This window comes from Brassica rapa, chromosome A04 (genome assembly GCF_000309985.2).
Source record: "Brassica rapa cultivar Chiifu-401-42 chromosome A04, CAAS_Brap_v3.01, whole genome shotgun sequence".
NCBI classification, from domain to species: Eukaryota; Viridiplantae; Streptophyta; class Magnoliopsida; order Brassicales; family Brassicaceae; genus Brassica; species Brassica rapa.
In genome coordinates this window covers 14,562,762-14,584,975 of record NC_024798.2, presented here as the reverse complement: position 1 = coordinate 14,584,975, position 22,214 = coordinate 14,562,762, and the positions used below count along the sequence as shown (strand labels likewise).

General features: G+C 31.8%; 4 protein-coding genes across 6 annotated transcripts; 3 read left to right on the top strand and 1 right to left on the bottom strand.

Annotated features, from left to right (window-relative positions):
* Window positions 1-6,907: 6,907 nt before the first annotated feature.
* Window positions 6,908-9,727, top strand: LOC103864726 (probable serine/threonine-protein kinase PBL12). The gene is made up of 5 exons (XM_009142491.2): window positions 6,908-7,321; window positions 7,741-7,876; window positions 8,601-8,737; window positions 8,816-8,939; window positions 9,026-9,727. The coding sequence occupies exons 1-5, from the start codon at window positions 6,908-6,910 to the stop codon at window positions 9,487-9,489; spliced, it is 1,275 nt and encodes a 424-aa protein (XP_009140739.1). The 3' UTR covers window positions 9,490-9,727.
* Window positions 9,728-10,208: 481 nt separating this feature from the next.
* Window positions 10,209-14,049, top strand: LOC103864844 (polyadenylate-binding protein 6; the record flags this gene model as incomplete). Its single annotated transcript, XM_033289382.1, has 5 exons — window positions 10,209-10,374; window positions 10,494-10,806; window positions 10,875-11,134; window positions 11,228-13,666; window positions 14,034-14,049. Coding segments are annotated over 4 exons (1,020 nt in total), but the record flags the coding sequence as incomplete, so codon positions are not given.
* LOC103864724 (polyadenylate-binding protein-interacting protein 7) lies at window positions 13,504-15,871 on the top strand. Of its 3 annotated transcripts, none has more exons than XM_009142488.3 (5): window positions 13,504-13,666; window positions 14,034-14,550; window positions 14,621-15,046; window positions 15,150-15,274; window positions 15,343-15,840. In XM_009142488.3, exons 2-5 carry the CDS (start codon window positions 14,065-14,067, stop codon window positions 15,623-15,625), a joined length of 1,320 nt encoding a protein of 439 aa, XP_009140736.1. In that variant the 5' UTR covers window positions 13,504-13,666; window positions 14,034-14,064; the 3' UTR covers window positions 15,626-15,840. The 3 variants fall into 3 exon arrangements, with proteins under 3 accessions (XP_009140736.1, XP_009140737.1, XP_033145918.1); XM_009142489.3 differs by having other exon boundaries at window positions 13,643-13,782; XM_033290027.1 differs by lacking the exon at window positions 13,504-13,666 and adding an exon at window positions 13,866-13,888 and having other exon boundaries at window positions 15,343-15,871.
* Window positions 15,872-15,901: 30 nt separating this feature from the next.
* LOC103864725 lies at window positions 15,902-18,509 on the bottom strand. Its single transcript, XM_009142490.3, has 9 exons — window positions 18,356-18,509; window positions 18,140-18,231; window positions 17,913-18,015; window positions 17,575-17,816; window positions 17,357-17,491; window positions 17,008-17,265; window positions 16,694-16,911; window positions 16,410-16,563; window positions 15,902-16,184 (listed from the first exon to the last, which is right to left on the bottom strand). The coding sequence occupies exons 1-9, from the start codon at window positions 18,507-18,509 to the stop codon at window positions 15,966-15,968; spliced, it is 1,575 nt and encodes a 524-aa protein (XP_009140738.1). The 3' UTR covers window positions 15,902-15,965.
* Window positions 18,510-22,214: the final 3,705 nt, after the last annotated feature.

The following is a 22,214-nucleotide window of genomic DNA, read 5'->3' as shown; positions in this document are numbered from 1 at the left end:
CCATTATTTGAAAATAAACATTTGTTGTTTTTATTTTTATTTTAAATCAGAAATTATTTTTATTTAAAAACATTATTCATATATAATATAATAGTTTAAGTTTGGAAGATTAATATATATATATATATTATATATATATAAATTATGTGTATTTTTTAAAACATAATTTAAGATATTATATATTGAGTATATGAATAAAAGCTGAATTTCTTACCTTGAAAATCAGATATTTATATTTTTATCTTCATGTTATACTCACCAATCCATCATTGATATTTATAACTCAGTATGTTTTTTAAAAAACTTAGTTTTAAGTAATAAACGAATTTAATAAATTAAATTCATCACCTATAATGTTCTGTAAACTATATTTGAAAACTCTCTAAAATTATATTTTAAGCATAATATTATTATTATTTAATTTAAGTTATTTTAAACATAATATATGCTAAACCAACTTAAATTATATTTATAATAGGACCATCCTAAACCGGTTAGTAAACCAAAAACAATACTAAACCAACATGAACCAATACCTGATTCGGCGAGGAATGAAGTGTTTCGGAATAAACGCTTGAATGGTTATTAACTGAAATGGTTTGATCATGAAAGAGTTAGTATGAATATTAACAATAAAATTATACATTAGATTAATTTAAATTTGTAAGAATACCTTTGAGTCTATGAAAAGCAATTCAATTCCCATGAATAAGTTTGGTTTTGGAAGTTGCGGGTTTCCCAACAATGAATCCACCTAACAAAAAGTTTGTTGTTATAAAAAAATCTCATTCAAGGTCATTAAAGGTTTTTGGGACGGCAATAGTTGATAGTGAAACCTTTTTTTTGCTCGAGTGCTTTGAAATTTTCCTTAATAGTGTGAGGTTGATGTGGATGGAATAATGAGTTTTATAGGGACTTTCTTGATGTAAAACTATAAATTTTTTTTTTGTTTAATGTGGTATTTCCATTTTTATATAATTTACTACCATTTTAAGATAGAAGTACATTTTAAGATAGATGCTTAAATCTTAATGTACTTTTTCCATTTTTTAAAATGTTTATTTCCATTTCTTATATTTTTATTTACGTAATATCAATATTTTATATTTTTAAATAGATATTTAAATATTAATGTACTTTTTCCATTTTTAAATTGTGTATTTACTTATATTATATATTTTACATTTTAAGATAGATGTTTAATGCTTGAGGAACTTTTTCCACTTTTTAAAAAATTGTGTATTTACTTATTATTACATATATAATTCATATATTATATATTTACATTATTTACTTATTATTTATTTTCATGTATATGTATTTCCATTTCTTGTACTTTTAATTTACTTAATATCTCTATTTTACATTTTAAGATAGATGTTTAAATCTTATGTATGTTTTCCATTTTTTTAAATTGTATATTTCCATTTGTTATACTTTCTATTTACGTAATATCTATATTTTAAATTTTAATATATATTTTTAACTCTTAATGTAATTTCCCATTTTTTAAATTTGGTATTCACTTATATTATATATTTACTTATTATTTATTTTTCTTTATATTGTGTATTTCTATTTCTTATACTTTCTATTTACTAATAATTTTATATTTCAAGATTGATTTACATTTTAAGATAGATGTTTAAATACTAATGTATTTTTTCCATTTTTTAAATTGTGTATTTCCTTTTCTTATACTTTCTATTTACTTAATATTTATATTTTACATTTTAAGATAGATGCTTAATATTTAATGTACTCTTTCCATTTTTTAAAAATTGTGCATTTACTTATTATTGTATATATAATTCGTATATTTATATATTTATAATATTTACTTATTATTTATTTTTCTATATATTGAGTATTTCTCTTTCTTATACTTTATATTTAGTTAATGTCTATATTTTATATTTTAAGATAGATGTTTAAATCTTTACGTATTTTTCCATTTTTAATGTAAAACGGCAATGTTTAATAGAAGAACTTGGACAAATAGTCAAATAGTTATATTTATGTTTTTTTTTTCTTTTTTTAATAAAAAGGTAATGTTACATTATGAAGCTAACCCGTTTTTTAGTGAACAATGGTAATCTTACATATGTTTAATGTAGTTTTTCCATTTTTTTATGTTGTATGTTTACATATTATTGTTATTTTTAAATGTAAAATGGTAATTTTACATATGTTTAATGCAGTATTTCCATTTTTTATGTTGTATGTTTACATATTATTTATTATTTTCGAAATTATATATAATTTTTTTTTTACAAAATAGTAATGTTACATTATGGAGATAAGCCGTCTTTTTTTTAGTGAAAAATGGTAATCTTACATATGTTTAATGTAGTTTTTTCATTTTTTATGTTGTATGTTTACATATTATTTTCTTAAAATAAAAATGTAAAATGCTAATCTTACATATGTTTAATGTAGTATTTCCATTTTTATGTTGTATGTTTTACATATATTTATTATTTTCAAAATTATATATAATGTTTTTTGTTTTTTTTATAAAACGGTAATGTTACATTATGGAGATAAGCCGTCTTTTTTTAAGTGAAAAATAGTAATCTTACATATGTTTAATGTAGTTTTTACATTTTTGTTATGCTGTATGTTTACATATTTTTTATAATTTTTGAAAATAAGTAATATTAAAATGTAAAACTATATTTTAATGCCATGTGTCATCTTTCGAGATTATATTTTATATTTACTTATTATTTATTTTTCTTTATATTGTGTATTTTTATTTCTTATACTTTCTATTTACTAATAATTTTATATTTTAAGATTGATTTACATTTTAAGATAGATGTTTAAATACTAACGTAATTTTTCCATTTTTTTAAATTGTGTATTTCCTTTTCTTATACTTTCTATTTGCGTAATATCTATATTTTACATTTTAAGATAGATGTTTAAATCTTAATATACATTTTCCATTGTTTTTAAGTTGTGTATTTCTTTTTCTTATATTTTCTATTTACTTAATATCTATATTTTACATTTTAAGATAGATGTTTAATATTTAATATATTCTTTCCATTTTTAAAAAACTGTGCATTTACTTATTATTGTATATATAATTCGTATATTTATATATTTATAATATTTACTTATTATTTATTTTTTTATATATTGAGTATTTCTCTCTTTTATACTTTATATTTAGTTAATGTCTATATTTTATATTTTAAGATAGATGTTTAAATCTTTACGTATTTTTCTATTTTTAATGTAAAACGGCAGTGTTTAATAGAAGAACTTGGACAAATAGTCAAACATATTTATGTTTAATGTAGTATTTCCATTTTTATGTTGTATGTTTTACAGATATTTATTATTTTCGAAATTATATATAATGTTTTTTTTTTTTTTTTTAAAACGGTAATGTTACATTATGGAGATAAGCCGTCTTTTTTTTAAGTGAAAAATAGTAATCTTACATATGTTTAATGTAGTTTTTCTATTTTTTAATGCTGTATGTTTACATATTTTTTACAATTTTCGAAAATAATTAATATTAAAATGTAAAACTATATTTTATGGCACGTGTCATCTTTCGGGAGAAATGTTTTCCGCTGATGTGGACGCCCTATGGAGCCTCAAAAGCTCCCTTTTATTAGTAGAGTTTATTTTTCTTTATATTGTGTATTTTTATTTCTTATACTTTCTATTTACTAATAATTTTATATTTTAAGTTTGATTTACATTTTAAGATAGACGTTTAAATACTAATGTACTTTTTCCATTTTTTTAAATTGTGTATTTCCTTTTCTTATACTTTCTATTTGCGTAATATCTATATTTTACATTTTAAGATAGATGTTTAAATCTTAATATACTTTTTCCATTGTTTTTAAGTTGTGTATTTCTTTTTCTTATATTTTCTATTTACTTAATATCTATATTTTACATTTTAAGATAGATGTTTAATATTTAATATACTCTTTCCATTTTAAAAAATTGTGCATTTACTTATTATTGTATATATAATTCGCATATTTATATATTTATAATATTTACTTATTATTATTTTTTTATATATTGAGTATTTCTCTTTTTTATACTTTATATTTAGTTAATGTCTATATTTTATATTTTAAGATAGATGTTTAAATCTTTACGTATTTTTCTATTTTTAATGTAAAACGACAATGTTTAATAGAAGAACTTGGACAAATGGTCAAACATATTTATGTTTAATGTAGTATTTCCATTTTTATGTTGTATGTTTTACATATATTTATTATTTTCGAAATTATATATAATGTTTTTTGTTTTTTTTTTATAAAACGGTAATGTTACATTATGGAGATAAACCGTTTTTTTTTTAAGTGAAAAATAGTAATCTTACATATGTTCAATGTAGTTTTTCCATTTTTTAATGCTGTATGTTTACATATTTTTTACAATTTTCAAAAATAATTAATATTAAAATGTAAAACTATATTTTATGCCACGTGTCATCTTTCGAGAAATTTTTTTTCCGCTGATGTGGACGCGTAGAAGAACTTGGACAAATGGTCAAACATATTTATGTTTAATGTAGTATTTCCATTTTTATGTTGTATGTTTTACATATATTTATTATTTTCGAAATTATATATAATGTTTTTTGTTTTTTTTTTATAAAACGGTAATGTTACATTATGGAGATAAACCGTTTTTTTTTAAGTGAAAAATAGTAATCTTACATATGTTCAATGTAGTTTTTCCATTTTTTAATGCTGTATGTTTACATATTTTTTACAATTTTCAAAAATAATTAATATTAAAATGTAAAACTATATTTTATGCCACGTGTCATCTTTCGAGAAATTTTTTTTCCGCTGATGTGGACGCCCTATGGAGCCTCAAAAGCTCCCTTTTATTAGTAGAGATTTTATTAAATTTCACTTCTTAAGATGGACGAAATAGTTTGGAATAACTCCTTGGGCTTTCCGCATTAAATTTTGAAATATAACCTAATTGATTAAGTTGGAAGCCCGTAAAAGAACTAACGGTGCAGTATAAAAGAATATCCTTTTTACTCAACTCATTGACTGGTACTGAATTCTGACGAGAAGAACTAACGGTGCAATAGAAAACCTGTGCCAGGAAGTTATGTTATGTACCTGAGAACCAGTACCAACCCTTTGATATTAATTGATCATTAAACAAGAGAAGGGACGGATTTGTTCGCTTCGTTACCTCTTCATTAAACTGTTATCACGTAAGCAATAAAGTCAACGGACATCCAATTATGTCCTAATCATCTCATTCTCCTCTGAACAAGGCGAATCATATCTTCCCTTGTGCGTAATCTATAACAGCCAGCCGGAAATATGTACCAAATTATTATAAAAATTAGGTAAATGATTAGAACAACAGAAACTATTATAAATTATTCTTTTGATAAAGATATCGAATTAGTGGAATGTAGACCTTAAAATTCATTGAAAATATAACAAAATATTCGTTAGTGCGTAGACTTTTGAAAGATGAGTCTAAGTACATTAGAAAGAACCTACAATCAAACATTATTACGTCCACTAAACTAAAATGTTCAGTTTAGAAGTTAGAAAACAAATGTGATAAAATAAAATGTAATTTTCTAACATCTGAATCTTATTGTTGGAGATAACGAGAACAATGAATTGTCTCTCCTAAAAAATAATATCAGTTCAGAAGTTTTAATAAATAAATACAATATCCCAAGAATATTGAATACTTTCTGTGCTACAACTAACGTAAAAACTAATCTATACTATTAAACCAGAATATTTCTTATGAATCTGTCCCTAAATTTTCCTATTAATTACAAAACATTCCATTTTTTTTTCAATTGTTTTTTCAGTTGTTTTAAATGTTTTTCGAAAATGAAAAGCCCAACAAATTTGCTACTTACATTTTCGTTTTTAAGCCCATTAAGTCGTTTTAAATACCATTTACTCAAAGATTTACGGAATCAAATCAAATAAAAAAAATCTCCCAACTTGAGGAACACGCAGAAAAATATTTTAACTATTTGACATGGTAACTGAATTTTCCAAAACTAATCTTAAAATATAGAGAGATTATATTTTAAAGAAAAGATCCCCCAACTTTCTCCTCAAGTTTCTCCTAAAACCTAACACTTCGCTTTGAATCCGATCAATATTATAAATAGGCAGCACCGATTTCCTATTATTAAATATTTATGTTATTATAATTTAAAATTTATGCATTAATTAAAAATATGTAGAATGAAAAATGTAATGTCTATTACATTTTTCATATAATATTTATTTAATAAGTTAAAATTATAAATAAATAACCTTACCAAATATATCATCACAATATGATTAAATTTATTGAGTAGGAGTTTACCATTTTAAAATCTTTTAACTAATTAATTATTACACAAACAAACATTTTTATTTTAATAATAATTAAAAAATAAAGAAGATAATAATATAAAAATTAAATATAAACAAATAAAAAAATCTGTTATATATAGATTAGACAAATATTTATTAATTTAAATGAAATTTAAAAAAGAATCGATTCCGCGCTTTAAAAGCGCGGGTCAAAATCTAGTTACCTTTACAGTATATGTCCCTAGAAAGTTCCAAGGTAGTCACTACGAATAAGACACAACAACCACTATAAATACAGGACTTTGAAGACAAGTAGGTTAACTAAAACACCCTTAATTTCTAAACCTACGCAATCTACAAAAGATACATCAAAAAGAGTAAAACACTATCTATCTTCCATTTTCTCCAAAAAGTTGAAGAAGAAGAAGAAGAAGAAGAAGAAGAAGAAGAAGAAGAAGAAGAAGAAGAAGAAGAAGAAGAAGAAGAAGAAGAAGAAGAAGAAGAAGAAGAAGAAGAAGAAGAAGAAGAAGAAGAAGAAGAAGAAGAAGAAGAAGAAAATGGCAGTAACCAAGAACAAGAAGACATCATTGACATCTCTGTTTTTAGGATGTTACAGGACAAAGAACGCGAGTAGATACGAAGTAGAGGAGAGGGGCAACGCAATGAAAATAAGAACTTGTCCGGTGATCAAGAGGCTGTCGTTATCGGACATAAGTGATCCAAGCTCGCCCATGTCGGTCATGGATGACCTCTCAAACTCCTTCACATCTCAAAAGCTTCGTATGTTCACCTTGTCTGAGCTGAGAGTTATTACGCATAATTTCTCAAGAAGTAACATGCTGGGAGAAGGAGGGTTTGGGCCAGTTTACAAAGGGTTCATTGATGACAAGGTTAAACCGGGTTTAGAAGCCCAACCGGTTGCTGTTAAGGCACTTGATCTCCATGGTCACCAAGGCCATAGAGAATGGCTGGTACATAATATCTCTTTTTCTCTCTATTTCAATATGTCTCGATTTAGATTCAAGTCTCTACCCATAAAAGAAAAGATACTTCTTTTAAATTTGAAATTAACTGTTCTCCTTCATAATTAGCTATCAATAATATATATATGGATATTTTATGAAACAATACAAAAGTAAAATTGATTTCTGGATTTATCTCATTAGAATTTTACTTCGAATTTTAGAATTATTTTTAGTTTAGTTTCAGTAAGAATAAATAATAAATGTATATATAAATTTGGAATTCAGCCTCTAAGGGTGACAAAGTCCATTGTGCTGAAAATTTCAGCATTTCATTAAATAGACTTTTTGACTTCTCTTTAAGACTTTTAATTAATTTTGTATATAAATTAACGTTAGGTGATCTTCCTTTTTTGTTTAATTTGAAGGCGGAGATAATCTTTTTGGGGCAGCTAAGTAACAAACATCTTGTGAAGCTGATAGGATTTTGTTGTGAAGAAGAGCAACGAGTACTTGTTTATGAGTACATGCCTCGAGGTAGCTTGGAGAATCAGCTCTTTAGAAGTACGTTGTCGACTAAACTCTTTCCTCGTACATATTAACTTGGTTGAGTTGTTATTCATTTCACTTTTAACATGAGTTCGTTAAAAAATAGGTGCCCATTATTGTTATACTTCCCCTAAACCGAATTTCAGTTTTTGGTTAAATCTTAAGAAACAATCACCCAAGTCTTTGATGACAGTTTTGAATGACCACTAAAAAATATGAGTAATACCACTAAAGGACCATACATTTGTTATTTACTCACAAAATAAAGGCATTTCATATATGTCGGCTCATTATCAAAAGTGTTTATTTTAAAACTATGGATTTGCGAAATTTTTAAGAACATATTTGTTTCAAAACAACATATAAATTTTAAACCAAGATTACAAATTTCGTATAAAAAGATTCAATAACATATTATATAGCACAGCTATATAATATATATCATATTGAGTAATACACAAATTTTGTAATATTGGTTTATAATATATATCATATTGAAAATTTTGTATACGAGTTTTGTAATTTTTTGTCAATAACCACATGTTCTCGTTCTTTGCAATTTTGGCACTACATTTGGTTATTGAGGAAGCAAGCCAAAACAGTTTGATGGAAAAAATACATGCTTCACAATGACTTCTTCAAATTTTACTTTACTTTTCATTTACAAAATATAATAATATATATATATACTACATTAAAATTTAAACAGCATTTGAATAATATTTTTACGTTGGAACAGGAAACAGTGTAGCAATGGCATGGGGAATAAGGATGAAGATAGCCCTTGGAGCCGCTAAAGGCTTAGCTTTTCTCCATGAAGCAGAGAAACCTGTCATCTACCGAGACTTCAAAACCTCCAACATATTGTTAGACTGCGTGAGTTTTTTTCCCTTTCTCATACTATAAGCACTATAAATTAAATTACTGATTTGATTCATTTTGTGAATTTCGCAGAACTATAACGCAAAATTATCTGATTTTGGCCTAGCCAAAGATGGACCTGAAGGAGAACATACACATGTAACAACTCGAGTGATGGGAACGCAAGGTTATGCTGCACCTGAATATATAATGACTGGTAACATTTTTGTTGAAGTTGAGAAATGTTTTACCATATAACAGATATCCCTTGAGATTTGTTGTGATGGTTTATTTATGTGATAGGTCACTTGACGACAATGAATGACGTCTACAGTTTTGGAGTCGTTCTGTTGGAACTGATAACAGGGAAACGGTCAGTGGACACTACCCGGGCACGAAGGGAACAAAGCCTCGTGGAATGGGCGCGTCCAATGTTGAGGGACCAAAGAAAGCTAGATCGGATAATCGATCCAAGGCTCGAATGCCAGTACAAAACTGAGGCAGCTCAGGCAGCAGCTGCCTTAGCCTTCAAGTGTCTTAGCCAAAATCCCAAGTATAGACCAACAATGTCTGACGTAGTAAAGGTTTTGGAGTCTATCCAAGAAGTTGAGACAAAGGAGCGTAATAGTAACAACAAAGAAACAAAGAAGTTTGTGGATAAAAGAATCATTAGGCATCACCGTAAAGGCCAAAAAAGAGTGAACATCGCTTATTCAGATTCTCTCCTTTACAAGGAATCCAGGGCAAAGCAGAACAATGGGGTTTGAAATACATCAGTTTTCATATTAATTATTAAGCATTGATATTTCTATATATGCACTTCTTATATTTAGTTCTAAGAGCCTTCTTCCATAAATTTTGGGATGGAAAGGTGGTGTTATTTCTCCTAGTTCTATAATTAAGAAATACATGGTACACAAGATGCATGTACACTTTTACAAAAAAAAAAAAAGAAGGTTCATGTACAAATAATATAAAGTAATTGTTATTAAGTAAAACTTTTAACTCCGATGCCAGAATAACATACACCTTCCAAATCACTTGGTTACCCGGTCAACCAAGTCCAACCACTAAAATGAAGTGTGTTTATTCTCGTTGAAATACGAAAATCCTTGTTTGCGGAAATTAGTAAGAAAATTATTTGTTTCTACCAACTAATATATGTATTAACTGGAAAATGTGAATACATTTTTCTCTTAGTAAAAAAATCAGAAAATCACAACCTTAAAAAAATGTCAATAAGAAAATTGCTTGGCATTTTGCATGATTTTCATGGATTTCCTGATCCTAAGACCATCCGCAACGGCAGTCCAAGACGAATCCTTAGCCCAAGTCCTTAGCCCAAATAGAATATAATATTAATAATTGGGCTAAAATTATGACGGATCAGTCCGTAAATAAGAGATAGAAGGATCAAGTCCTTGTGCACGTGGCGTCTAATGACTCGGTGAACTATTGTGTTTGGTTTTGTTAAAAAAAAAAAATTTGCGATCAAAGGCGAGAAAAAAAAAATCAGAGCTTGAGACGAAAAGGAAAATCAGTCGCCAAATTCTCCTTGACTGTCCCCGTCGTCTCCGCTCATCTCTGCCGCGACTCCGTCACCGGCAAATCACTGCGTTACGCTTACGTCAACTTCGATTCCGCCATCACCGGTACAAAAAACAAACTCAATCTCTGTGTTGATTTGATCATCTCTAGTTTAGGTTTTCTTGCGATTGATGATGAATCGCTTTTCTTATAAGTTCTTTTTGATCGTGTTTCTTGCGGTTAGCGTCGAATGCGATGGCGTGCTTGAACCACACCGATCTGAAGGGGAAGACGATGCGTATAATGTGGTCTCAGAAAGATGTTGCGTACCGTCGTCGTAGTGGATTGGGAAATCTCTTCGTTAAGAATCTTGACAGCTCCATCACTAGCAGCTGCTTAGAGCGGATGTTTAGTCCCTTCGGAGTCATACTTTCTTGCAAAGTAGCTGAGGAGAATGGCCAAAGTAAAGGCTTCGGTTTTGTTCAGTTTGCTACGGAACAATCTGCTGTTGCTGCTCGTCTTGCCTCCCACGGCTCTATGGTTGATGGCAAGAAACTGTAAGTTGAACTGTGTTCACTTCTGAAGGTTGATGATGAATGTTTTAATTGGTGTGTTTCTTTATCAGGTTTGTGGCTAAGTTCATTAACAGGGATGAAAGAGCTGCTATGTCTGGGAATCAAGAGTTCACAAACGTTTATGTGAAGAATCTGCTCGAGAGTGTTACAGAGGATTTTCTCCATACGATGTTTTCCCAATGTGGGACGGTCTCTAGTGTTGTGGTTATGAGGGATGGTATGGGAAGATCGAGAGGTTTCGGATTTGTCAACTTCTGCCATCTAGAGAATGCAAAGAAAGCTGTGGAATCTCTCAATGGAAAACCACATGGTAACTTAACTTCTTTGCCTGCACTTAGCTGGTACTTAGTAGATTGTTATTAGACAAGAGTTTCTGATTTTGGAACATTCTTTTGGTAATTAGGATCGAAGAAGTTGTTTGTTGGAAGGGCTTTGAGAAAAGCTGAAAGGATGGAGATGCTGAAACAGAAGCACAAAGACAATTTTGTTGTCAAGTTTAATGTTGGTTGGTTTAATCTGTACGTGAAGAACTTGAGTGAAGCAATCAACGAAACAAGGCTGCTAGAGATATTTGGAAGCTATGGGAAGATAGTCTCAGCAAAAGTGATGCATGATAAAAATGGCAAAAGTAAAGGATTCAATTTCAATTTAAAAAAAAAAATTAATAAATTTTTTTTTTCTTAAGGACTCCATCTTCAAAAACACCATTGGACCACCTGTGTTGATTTGAATCCTTAACTATTCAAACAAAAACCAAAAAAAAAAAAATATTACTAAAATATTCCTAAGGATTCATTGGTGAACCTCACCATTGCATATGCTCTAAATAGCCATGTATCGTCACGAAACGATATGCCTTGTTGTTAAATGGTAAGGATTGTCATTGTTGTGTTCACGTTTACAACTCAAAAAAAATACAATGCATTGTACTATAATTTTTTTTCCCATACCAGTTTCTTTTCACCTATCATATTATCTGATGTTGAATTAGGATTGGTTAGTTTGTTTGTTTTTAGGTTGATAGATCACAGCTATAAACCCGGGTTACAATCCTAATTTGAGAGATCAAATTCACCTTTACGAAATCTTTATTTTAGTTTCTGAAATTTTTTGAAAGCATTTAAAACTTTGTGAAATGTTTTAAAAACCACACAAAATTTTGTGAAAGCATTTAATGTATTATTTGTAGAAAATGATTAAATTTTTTAAAGAGAATGTTATAATTTTTTTTATCATATTTTATATAAAATGAAGTATATATTTATATTTAAAATAAAATAAAACGATGAGTAAACTAGTTAGAATTTTATTTTATTATTATTTTTAATAAATATTTAAGAATTTAAATATTTCTAATAGGTACAAATTGTAAATAACACGTAAATTAAAATTAAAATTAAAATTTTGTTTATTTTAATAAAATAGATTTTTGAAATAGATATTGAAATATTAAAAAAATATATAATCTATATATATATAAATATGTTCGCTTCTCTCCTGTGATGCCACGTCATCAAGTCGTGCGTTATGAGAGTGACACATGTTCCATTTTATATTTGAGGCCAAAATAAATGAATGCAATCAGGAGTAATTGAACCCATCACCTCTAACACTGGTAATTTCTCTTAGAACCAATAGGCTAAAGTCACTTTTTATAAATATATAAATATGTTCGTTTCTCTCTTGTGATGCCACGTCATCAAGTCGTGCGTTATGAGAGTGACACATGTTCCATTTTATATTTGAGGCCAAAATAAATGAATGCAATCAGGGGTAATTGAACTTAACACCTCTGGCACTGGTAATTTCTCTTAGAACCACTAGGTTAAAGTCACTTTTTATCAATATATAGCCGCGAAAATACTTATTATCGTGTCGGCTGGAAGCTCATGCTTCTTGTGCTTGTGGCCGGGGCCGATACTGAACTGACGTCAAGATGAAGATCGTGAAGTTAAAAACTTTGCTCCAAACAGTTTTGCAATATTTCTAACCTTTATAACTTAATGCATATAATATATATCAAAATACATTTGTTGTACACGCTTTTATTAGTTTTGCTTTTAAAAGAAGGTATTTACAGTTCTAAATGTTTTGTGCCAGTGAAATAATGGTTGAAAAATCTCTATAGATATGTCATTTTAAAATAACACTCAACTTCTATATATAGTCAATACATATGTCCATGTTATATTCTAGACTAAATATTTTCTCTTTTAAAAATATAGAAAACAGTTTTTTTTAATCTACAAGCAAATGTTGTAAAGCAAGTATGCATTATACAAAATAATATATATTTAAAATCCATACACAAAAACATAAAAGTTGTTATAGACCTTTTTCTGACACATACACATTCCACTATGAATAAGAATTTAAAAAAAAACAGTATTGTCATCAAACTTTATCACAAATCCACATTTGTATATCTATAATTATGAGTTGGACAATTAGTTAATTTGATACAATATCAAAGCAAAAATAATCGAAAAACAACTATATCACCGCATACTAATAAGTAACACATAACAGATAACTAAATTTTTGAATCTTAAAAAAATTTCAACTCGAGCATTTATTGAATATCAAATTAACTAATATCCCGTCCGTAGGGCGGGCCGATCCTAGTATAGTAATAAATTTAGTTTGATGAGTTAATTCTAGCTTTATGATGAAAAAGGGGTCAAAAGAGGTGCAAGGTTGGGTGTGTCTAGTTGGTTTTAATAGATCTTGTGGTTGGTGGAAGTGTTATTAGCTTTGGTCCAAAACAAATATATTCAGAGAGTGAGAGAGAGAGATTATAGAAAGACGACGACGACGCTTACCCAAAATCTCGAATCCCTAGGTAAGCCACAAAACCTCTAAAGTTCTCTATCTATCTATCTATCTTACTGTTTATCTCGTATCTCTTCCCATGGATCCACTCCGCAAAGAGATTCGGAGAAATTGCTAGCTTTCTTGGTCTCCTTTTAATCCTAAATCTCAAAGAATCTCTTGAAACATATTATGATTTGTTTTTTTTTTCTTCTGATATTTATGGATTAGGCTAATTTCCTAGAGTTAAAAGGTGTAGCATTAAATTTTAGCTTTTATTGTGTTCTGTCTGCTACGGAACTGAGATTTTTTTAAAAAAATTGCATAAAAGGCTGCAATGCCACTGAAACTGAAAGTGTGTGTGTGAGTGATAAAAGACAAGTGTTTTCTTTTTGCAGGTTTTGGATTTAAAAAGAAAAAAGAAAAGAAATGAGCTTCACCACCCAGCCAAGTGTTCCAAAGAGTACCAAACCACCAACAACAACTTTGAACCCTCATGCTGCTGAGTTTGTTCCATTTACTCTACGCTCTCCTTCATCATCAAGACTCTTAGCTGAATCATCTGCATCACGCCATTCAGATGATGAAGCGAGTCAGTTCTGGAATCACCAACTTCCTGATGACATCACCCCAGACTTCAAGTTGATGACTCTAGATGACAGTTCCTATGATGATTCTGAGAGTTTCTCACTAGCTGCCTTGTCCTTGAACGAAGCTGAACAGTTTCCTTCTGCTGAGAGGGAAAGAAACCCTTTTGGTAGGAACTCAAGAGACAACGTAGGGGAAATGGAGGTGGACCCAGTGGATTATCTTGCATCTCAGTTCCCTGGATTTGCTGCTGAAAGTCTAGCACAAGTGTATTTTGCTAACGGCTGTGATTTGCACTCCACTATTGAGATGCTTACTCAGCTCGAGGTATATTCTCTTACTCAATCTGTTTCTATGCTATTTTATTCATACTAGTGATCCCTTTGTTTAACTGTAGCTACAAGTGGATGGTGGTGGCATGAATCAGAAGATGAGCCCAAAGAGTTTTGCTGCTCCTAATCTTACTCCCATGGATTTTCCTTCCCTTAGCCCTCAGGGGCAGCAAAACGACAACAACATGTTTTTCTCCTCATCAGTTTCTCAACCTGGTTCAATCGACTATGCCTCTGCTGTGAAGAAGTTAGCATCCCAGGACTCTGGTATGTGGAAATATGAACGAGCAGACTCCTCATCTATTGGCTCCAGCAGAAATTCTCAACCCTTGCCTGGTGCTGCTTACAAGAGGAGTATATATTCTGATAAGCTGCCAAATCGACCTGCTCCTGTCTGGCTTGAGACCGGGGACGCAGTTGGGAATATGTATTCTGGGTATCGCGAGGAAGCACGTGACTACGCACGTCTAAGGAATGTATACTTTGAACAGGTATAAATATATACTTGTCTCTCTTTTTGTAATCTTGAGGGTGATCACTTTTATTGTCCAGCCTTATTTATCCTCTATGCTCACTATTCTATGTTTCTTCTAGGCACGACAAGCATACCTTGTTGGCAATAAGGCCTTAGCTAAAGACCTAAGTGCCAAGGGACAGTTGCATAACTTGCAGATGAAGGCTGCTCATGAGAAAGCTCAAGAAGCCATTTACCGTCAGAGGTTTCACTTCTATTACAAACTATTATTTTGGCTATCTCTGTACCTTATGAGCAAATAAATAATAACAGGAACCCAGGGGGTCAAGGGGGGAGCGAGAGAATGATAGACTTGCACGGGCTACATGTGAGTGAAGCACTTCAGGTGTTGAAGCAGGAGCTGAGCGTGCTGAGGAGCACAGCTCGAGCAACACAAGAGAGGCTTCAGGTTTACATATGTGTAGGGACTGGCCACCACACTAGGGGCTCCCGCACACCTGCTAGACTCCCTGTTGCTGTTCAGCGCTACCTTCTTGAAGGAGAAGGCCTTGACTATTCCGAGCCTCAAGCTGGTCTCCTTAGAGTCATCATATAAGGAAAGATGTGGCCGAATGCTATTCATTTTTGTTGTATCTGTTCTGTACATGGGAAGAGAAAGAGAGTAGCTGAAAGTGAAAAAGTAAGAAAAAAAAGCAAAAATGTTTTAGGTTTGTTCAGAAAATAACATTTTGTAGCATCAGAGGATCAACTATACACCTCTTACGTTATCTTTTTGTGGGGCTTTTATATGATGTTTTTGTTGATTCTCTATGCTTTTTATACAGTTTCACTTTATAGATGCAAATACCCGTTTCTTCTGCAAATTATCATATTTTGTAAATCTGTTAGATTCAATCAAGTATTGGATACATGATTCAAAGACATTTTGTCTAGTTTCAAGCTCTAATCATGAGCTCATAAACATTACTGTTGTTCTCTCCATTCACACGCTTAAGCATTTCAAAACTTTTCCTGCTTCCTAGTAACTCTAATCTTGTGAAAACCATGTATCCATCATCTGATTCCTCTTTGTTGCAATAAGCTGTTCTGAGACGGTCGGCATGCCTTGAATCAGTGTGAATGGCGAGCTCTATCTCATTATCCGGCAAGTTCTCCTGCAAAATCAGTACAAGCAAGCAAGAAGCATGTGATTTATAAGGGGGGTAACGGACATATACAAATCTACAGTCATAAACACACCTCTCCAGACGGATTATTACTAGAGAGGATAATAAATCTATAGATTTTACTATGAATCACTCATAAGTTCCTAACTAAGGAAGTGAGTGATTCTGAAGAATACAATGACTTAGCCCTAAATCATCAGGGGAAGCCATTACCTGATAAAATGTGTGAATATAGTCTAAGATTTGGAGGCAAGTGAAACCGTTATCACTGAAATAAGTCCGTGAAGAAGGCCCCATCTCAGAGAACCGATCAGCTGGATATAGAATTATAAGGAAGCTGTCTTTAAATATCACTTCTGTCTTCTCGCTGCACCAGTAAATAAACATAGTTTGACCACAGCACTAAGGCTTATCACTGGAAGCAATTTAACTTCTTCTGTGAATCATGATGCTACATGCAAAACTAAAGAATGGAGAAAAAGAGCAAGGAAAGGTACCTCTCGGTGAGTGCTCTGGTCGAGTTTGAAAAAGAAGCTACTGGATCTTTCCCTTCCTCTGCAACAGAAGACTGAGGTGGTTCAGTGATGTAACCGCTGCTGCTAGTGCAAGAAGAATCAGTGAAAACAGTGGCAGTTGCAGCTGCTTCAGATATTGTCCAGCAAATATTCTCCAGCAGGTTGTTCTGTGTTATGCGTCTTATTGGGTTTTGACAAGTCTTATATATCCCAAAAAAAAGAGAACAACAAACATCCAAATTTAGAATCTTAAGACTTTAGGGAATGAATAAAAAGAAGAGATTCTCAATTGTTACCTGCATATGGCGAGCACGTCGTCTCCTAACCCCAGTTTTAGCTAAATTTACAGTCTCTTTCCTCACTTGTTTTGATTTGCTTCTGATTTTAGGAACAACGTCTTGAGAATTGCCTTCCTCGGTAATATTAAGTACCTCCTTTTCAGTGACATCTTCAAGATTTTCAAGCATTATTAATCCTAACTGTCTGGCTAAATCAGGTGACATGTGAACAAGTCTTTGTCGTTGCCTCTCCACTGTTTTCAATACCCATAGTGGCTGATAAGAAAACACACACAAAAGCAACAATGTATAAGTCATCAACAAACAAATCTGTTAATCAATTTAATAGACATAAAGAAGAACTCACAGAGACAATGGTGTTGACATGGCCAAGATATTTCTGGACAGAAGCACCACCTTCACACACTACAAGACTTGCATTGCAACCAATAAACCATGAATCTATGACCTTTGCTCCTTGATCTCCAGCAACCTTCAACACCTAAACAACACAACAATATCTAATTAACCAGATTCAAAAGCAAAAAGATTGTATAGCCTGTTGAAAACAAACAATGAGGTTACCTTAAGTCGGAGCTCATCAGAAATGTCTGAATCGACAAAGATGGAATGGTGGGAAAGAGTCATGTCTTCACTCTCTGTTCCAGAAGAAGATACTTGGTGAGGGGGCTTCGTTGATTTGCCAGAATGCACAGCTTGCTGGATTGTACGAGGACGACAAACAGGTTCGAGATCAAAAACACATGTCAGCTCTTCACTATTTTGTCCAAGTTGTTTGACTTTATAAAGTGATTCGCTCATCCTGACTACAAATATTACACAATACAAACCTTTTTAAGACTCCTAACTAGAAGGTTACTTTACTGAAGCAGAAAAAAAACAAATAGTTAAAGGAAACTTACGGTTTCTCTTGACGCTATCAACAAACCAACCAAGTGTAACAACAAAGAGACCATTTCTCGCACCATGTTTCAAAGTGTGCTCAAACTTACGCCCACATGAGCTGTAAGATATCGTTAAGCATCCCAAGTAAAATGCAATCAACTAATTAAAACTCTTCTCAAAGAAAAGTTTAGAAGGGCACCACCAAACATTATTGCAATAATAAAATGGAAAAAAAAAAGGATATGTGGACAACCAAATGGGTGCATTGCAGGTGAAGGTGGGGACTGTACTCGCCTCCCAGTCTCACTGTCGCTTCCTTTACTTGTGTCCTTGCTTCTGCAACATTATCACCAATCAAAGTTAAAACCCAATTTAGAAGCTACAAACTTTTTTGTGTAATGAAACATTAAAACCCAATTAAGAATAATAGAACCAATTTAAAAAGGGACAAAGACTGGACCTTTGGACAAACCAGTGACGCAAATGACAAGGGAAGAGAAGGGTCCGTTGGGCTGAGACATAGGAAGAGAAGGAGGAGGAGACTGTGATACAGGAAACAATTTGGAGCAACCCTTTGAATCGATCAGACCAACGCTTCTTCTGAGAGCACCCATTGTTCATAGATGAAAAGACCTAAACCTCCACTCTCGGCTTTAATATAGATTCCACCAAGCATTGATTCAAAATAAGGAATCATTGCAGAAAGATATAAAAAAGGAATCAAAATCAAAAGAGGATCACTTTCGAAAAATCGGGGGATGTAAGAAGACTATGAAAAGGGATGTCAAAAGAACTAAAAGAGTGGTCTTTTTATTTAGGGTTTAGTGTGATTTGTGGACAAAATGGTGCTTTAGAAATCTCGGAGTAGGGGAAAATAAAGAAGGTTGCTTTGCTTTGCTTTGGTTGTGGAAGCTTTCTCGTGGCGGGTTTTGGCTTTATCGGCGTGGAGATCCAAAATTGGAGAGTGTAATGAGTAGTCGTCACCACTTCTATTCAAACTCTCACAACACATTCTAAAAGCTTGTTCCATATTAACTAGGTTTATTATTTTTTTAAAAATAAAATAATTTTTTTCGAATTTGTATTGAATATTTTTTTAAAAAAAATTGTTCTATTTTTTCATCGGCTTGACAGAATATTTCCACAAAAAAAACATTTGATCTTTTTTTGTTTGATGTATTTTTGGAATATGAATTTTAATTTCCCCTCTTTAACACATATTTTGGATTATTAAAGTAGATTTACTATTTTCGAACCGCATTGGTTCAATTGGTAAAGAAGTTCTGGCTGAAATTTCTGTCACTTGAGTTCGATTCGCTTTGGCCATCTAACTGCGGTTTAATTGGAATAATATATCAAACACACAAATTATAACATACTAAACATCAGAAATGTAGTTTAAATTTTTTTGCCATAAATCCGTTTGTCTAATATTATGTATAAATATTTTTGTATTCTTTTTTTAAAATTTTTTTGAAGAATGTCTATGAAGTTATTGAATTAAAATTTTATTGAGTGAGTGATAATTTTCCTGCCACATGTTTTTGATTAATTTTTATTATACATACTTAGTTTAAGTTGGTTTTTAAACCTTTATATAAATATTAGGATGGATGTTTGTGACTAAATTAATTTTTTTTTTCATCTTTAATGCTCACAAATTGATAGATTAACAAATATTTACATATATTTTAATGTACTACTCTCTCCTTTGTTAAAAAAATTATGTTTTTGAATTTTTATATTTTTTAATAAAACATATTAAAATTAAGCTATAAATGCATAGTTTTTTGTAATTTTATATTTCATATATTTTAAAACTAATAAGATTTTAAAAAATACAATTAATATTTTTGAACTTCACAATTTTTCATTAATCAACAAAAATTACATTAGAAATATAAAATATATATCTTTTTGAAACAAAAATTTTCTTAAGAATATAAATCTTTTAGAAACGGAAGGAGTACTATATAGTGTACTAATAATATTTATCTTTTATGCTCTTCGTTTTTGAATTTTGAATATTTACTGTTTATCTTGTTATCTAAACATGATTAGTCTTAAAGTTTGTATGCCTTTAAGGTTATTTATGCAAATTAGTCATAACCCCTTTCTAACCCTAAACCCTGCCTAACCCTAACCCTTTTCTAACCCTAAACCCTACATAACCCTAAACCCTGTCTAACCCTAAACCCTTTCTAACCCTAAACTCTGCCAAACCCTAAACCATTCTTAACCCTAAACCCTTTCTAACCCTAAACCCTTTCTAACCTTAAACCCTACTTAACCCTAAACCCTGCTTAACCCTAAACCCTACGTAACCTTAAACCCTACCTAACCCTAAACCATGCCTAACCCTAAACCATTCCTAACCCTAAACCCTATTTAATCCTAACCCTTTCTAACCTTTAACCCTACTAACCCTAAACTCTACCTAACCCTAAACCCTTTCTAACCCTAAACCCTACCTAACCCTAAACCCTACTAACCCTAAACCCTTTTTAATCCTAAACCCTACCTAACCCTAAACCCTACTAATCCTAAACCCTTTCTAACCCTAAACCCTATCTAGCCCTAAACCCTACTAACCCTAAACCCTACCTAACCCTAAACCCTTTCTAACTCTAAATCCTATCTAACCCTAAACCCTTTCTAACCCTAAACCCTACATAATCCTAAACCCTACCTACTCTAAACTCTTTCTAACCCTAAACCCTATCTAGCCCTAAACCCTACTAGCCCTAAACCCTACTAACCCTTGACCTTTTCTAACCCTAAACCCTATCTAACCTTAAACCCTGCCTAATCCTAAACCCTGCCTAACCTTAAACCCCTTCCTAACCCTAAACTCTTTCTAACCTAAAACCCTACCTAATCCTAGACCTTTTCTAACCCTTTATATTGAAAAAAAAGTTCTTTCAAGTAATTTATGAATTTATAATCTATAATCTGATGATCGAGTCGATCTCATGGTTATAAGTTCATTCCATACCAGACCAGACCGGAGTCCAATAGAAGCAGCCCAACAGCCAATCCAGCAGCAATAACCAAAGCAGCAGAAACCAGTGGAGTCTTACGACTTTGCGGAGACCTAACCCTAAACCCTGCCTAACCCTAAACCCTACCTAACCCTAAACCATGCCTAACCCTAACCCCTTTCTAACCCTAAACCCTACCTAACCCTAAACCCTACATAACCCTAAACCCTGCCTAACCCTAAACCCTTTGTAACCCTAAACCCTGCCAAACCCTAAACCATTCTTAACCCTAAACCCTTCCTAACCCTAAACCCTTTCCTAACCCTAAACCCTACTAACCCTAAACTCTTTCTAACCCTAAACCCTACCTAACCCTAAAACCCTGCCTAACCCTAAACCCTACCTAACCCTAAACCCTTTCTAACCCTAAACCATGCCTAACCCTAAACCATGCCTAAACCTAAGCCATTCCTAACCCTAAACCCTACTTAACCCTAAACTCTTTCTAACCCTTAACCCTACTAACCCTAAACCCTACCTAACCCTAAACCCTACCTAATCCTAAACCCTAGTAACCCTAAACCCTTTCTAACCCTAAATCCTATCTAGCCCTAAACCCTACTAACCCTAAACCCTAAATCCTAAAACCTACCTAGCCCTAAACCCTACCTAGCCCTAAACCCTTTCTAACCCTAAACCCTACCTAACCCTAAAAACCCTTTCTAACCCTAAGCCCTACCTACCCTAAACTCTTTCTAACCCTAAACCCTACCTAACCCTAAACCCTACTAGCCCTAAACCCTACTAACCCTAAACCCTACTAGCCCTAAACCCTACTAACCCTTGACCCTTTCTAACCCTAAACCCTTCCTAACCCTAAACCCTTTCTAACCCAAAATCCTACCAAATCCTAAACTCTTTCTAACCCTTTATATTGAAAAAAAGCCCTTTCAAGTAATTTATGAACTTATAATCTATAATCTGATGATCGAATCGATTTCATGGTTATAAGTTCATTCCATACCGGACCAGACCGGAGTCCAATACAAGCAAGCCCAACAGCCAATCCAGCAGCAATAACCAAAGCAGCAGAAACCAGTGGAGTCTTACGACTTTGCGGAGACCTATATTTTTGATAAAAAGTCGTCCGGGTCTGGTCACTGCGACCCCCTTTGTGAGGAGACCCTTTTCTCCCGAAGTTACGGGGCTATTTTGCTGAAGAAGCTCCTTTTCCTTCTCTTTTTTCAGAAGAAAGGGAGGATCCTAAACCCTTTCTAACCCTAAACCCTACCTAACCCTAAACCCTGTCTAACCCTAAACCCTATCTAACCCTAAACC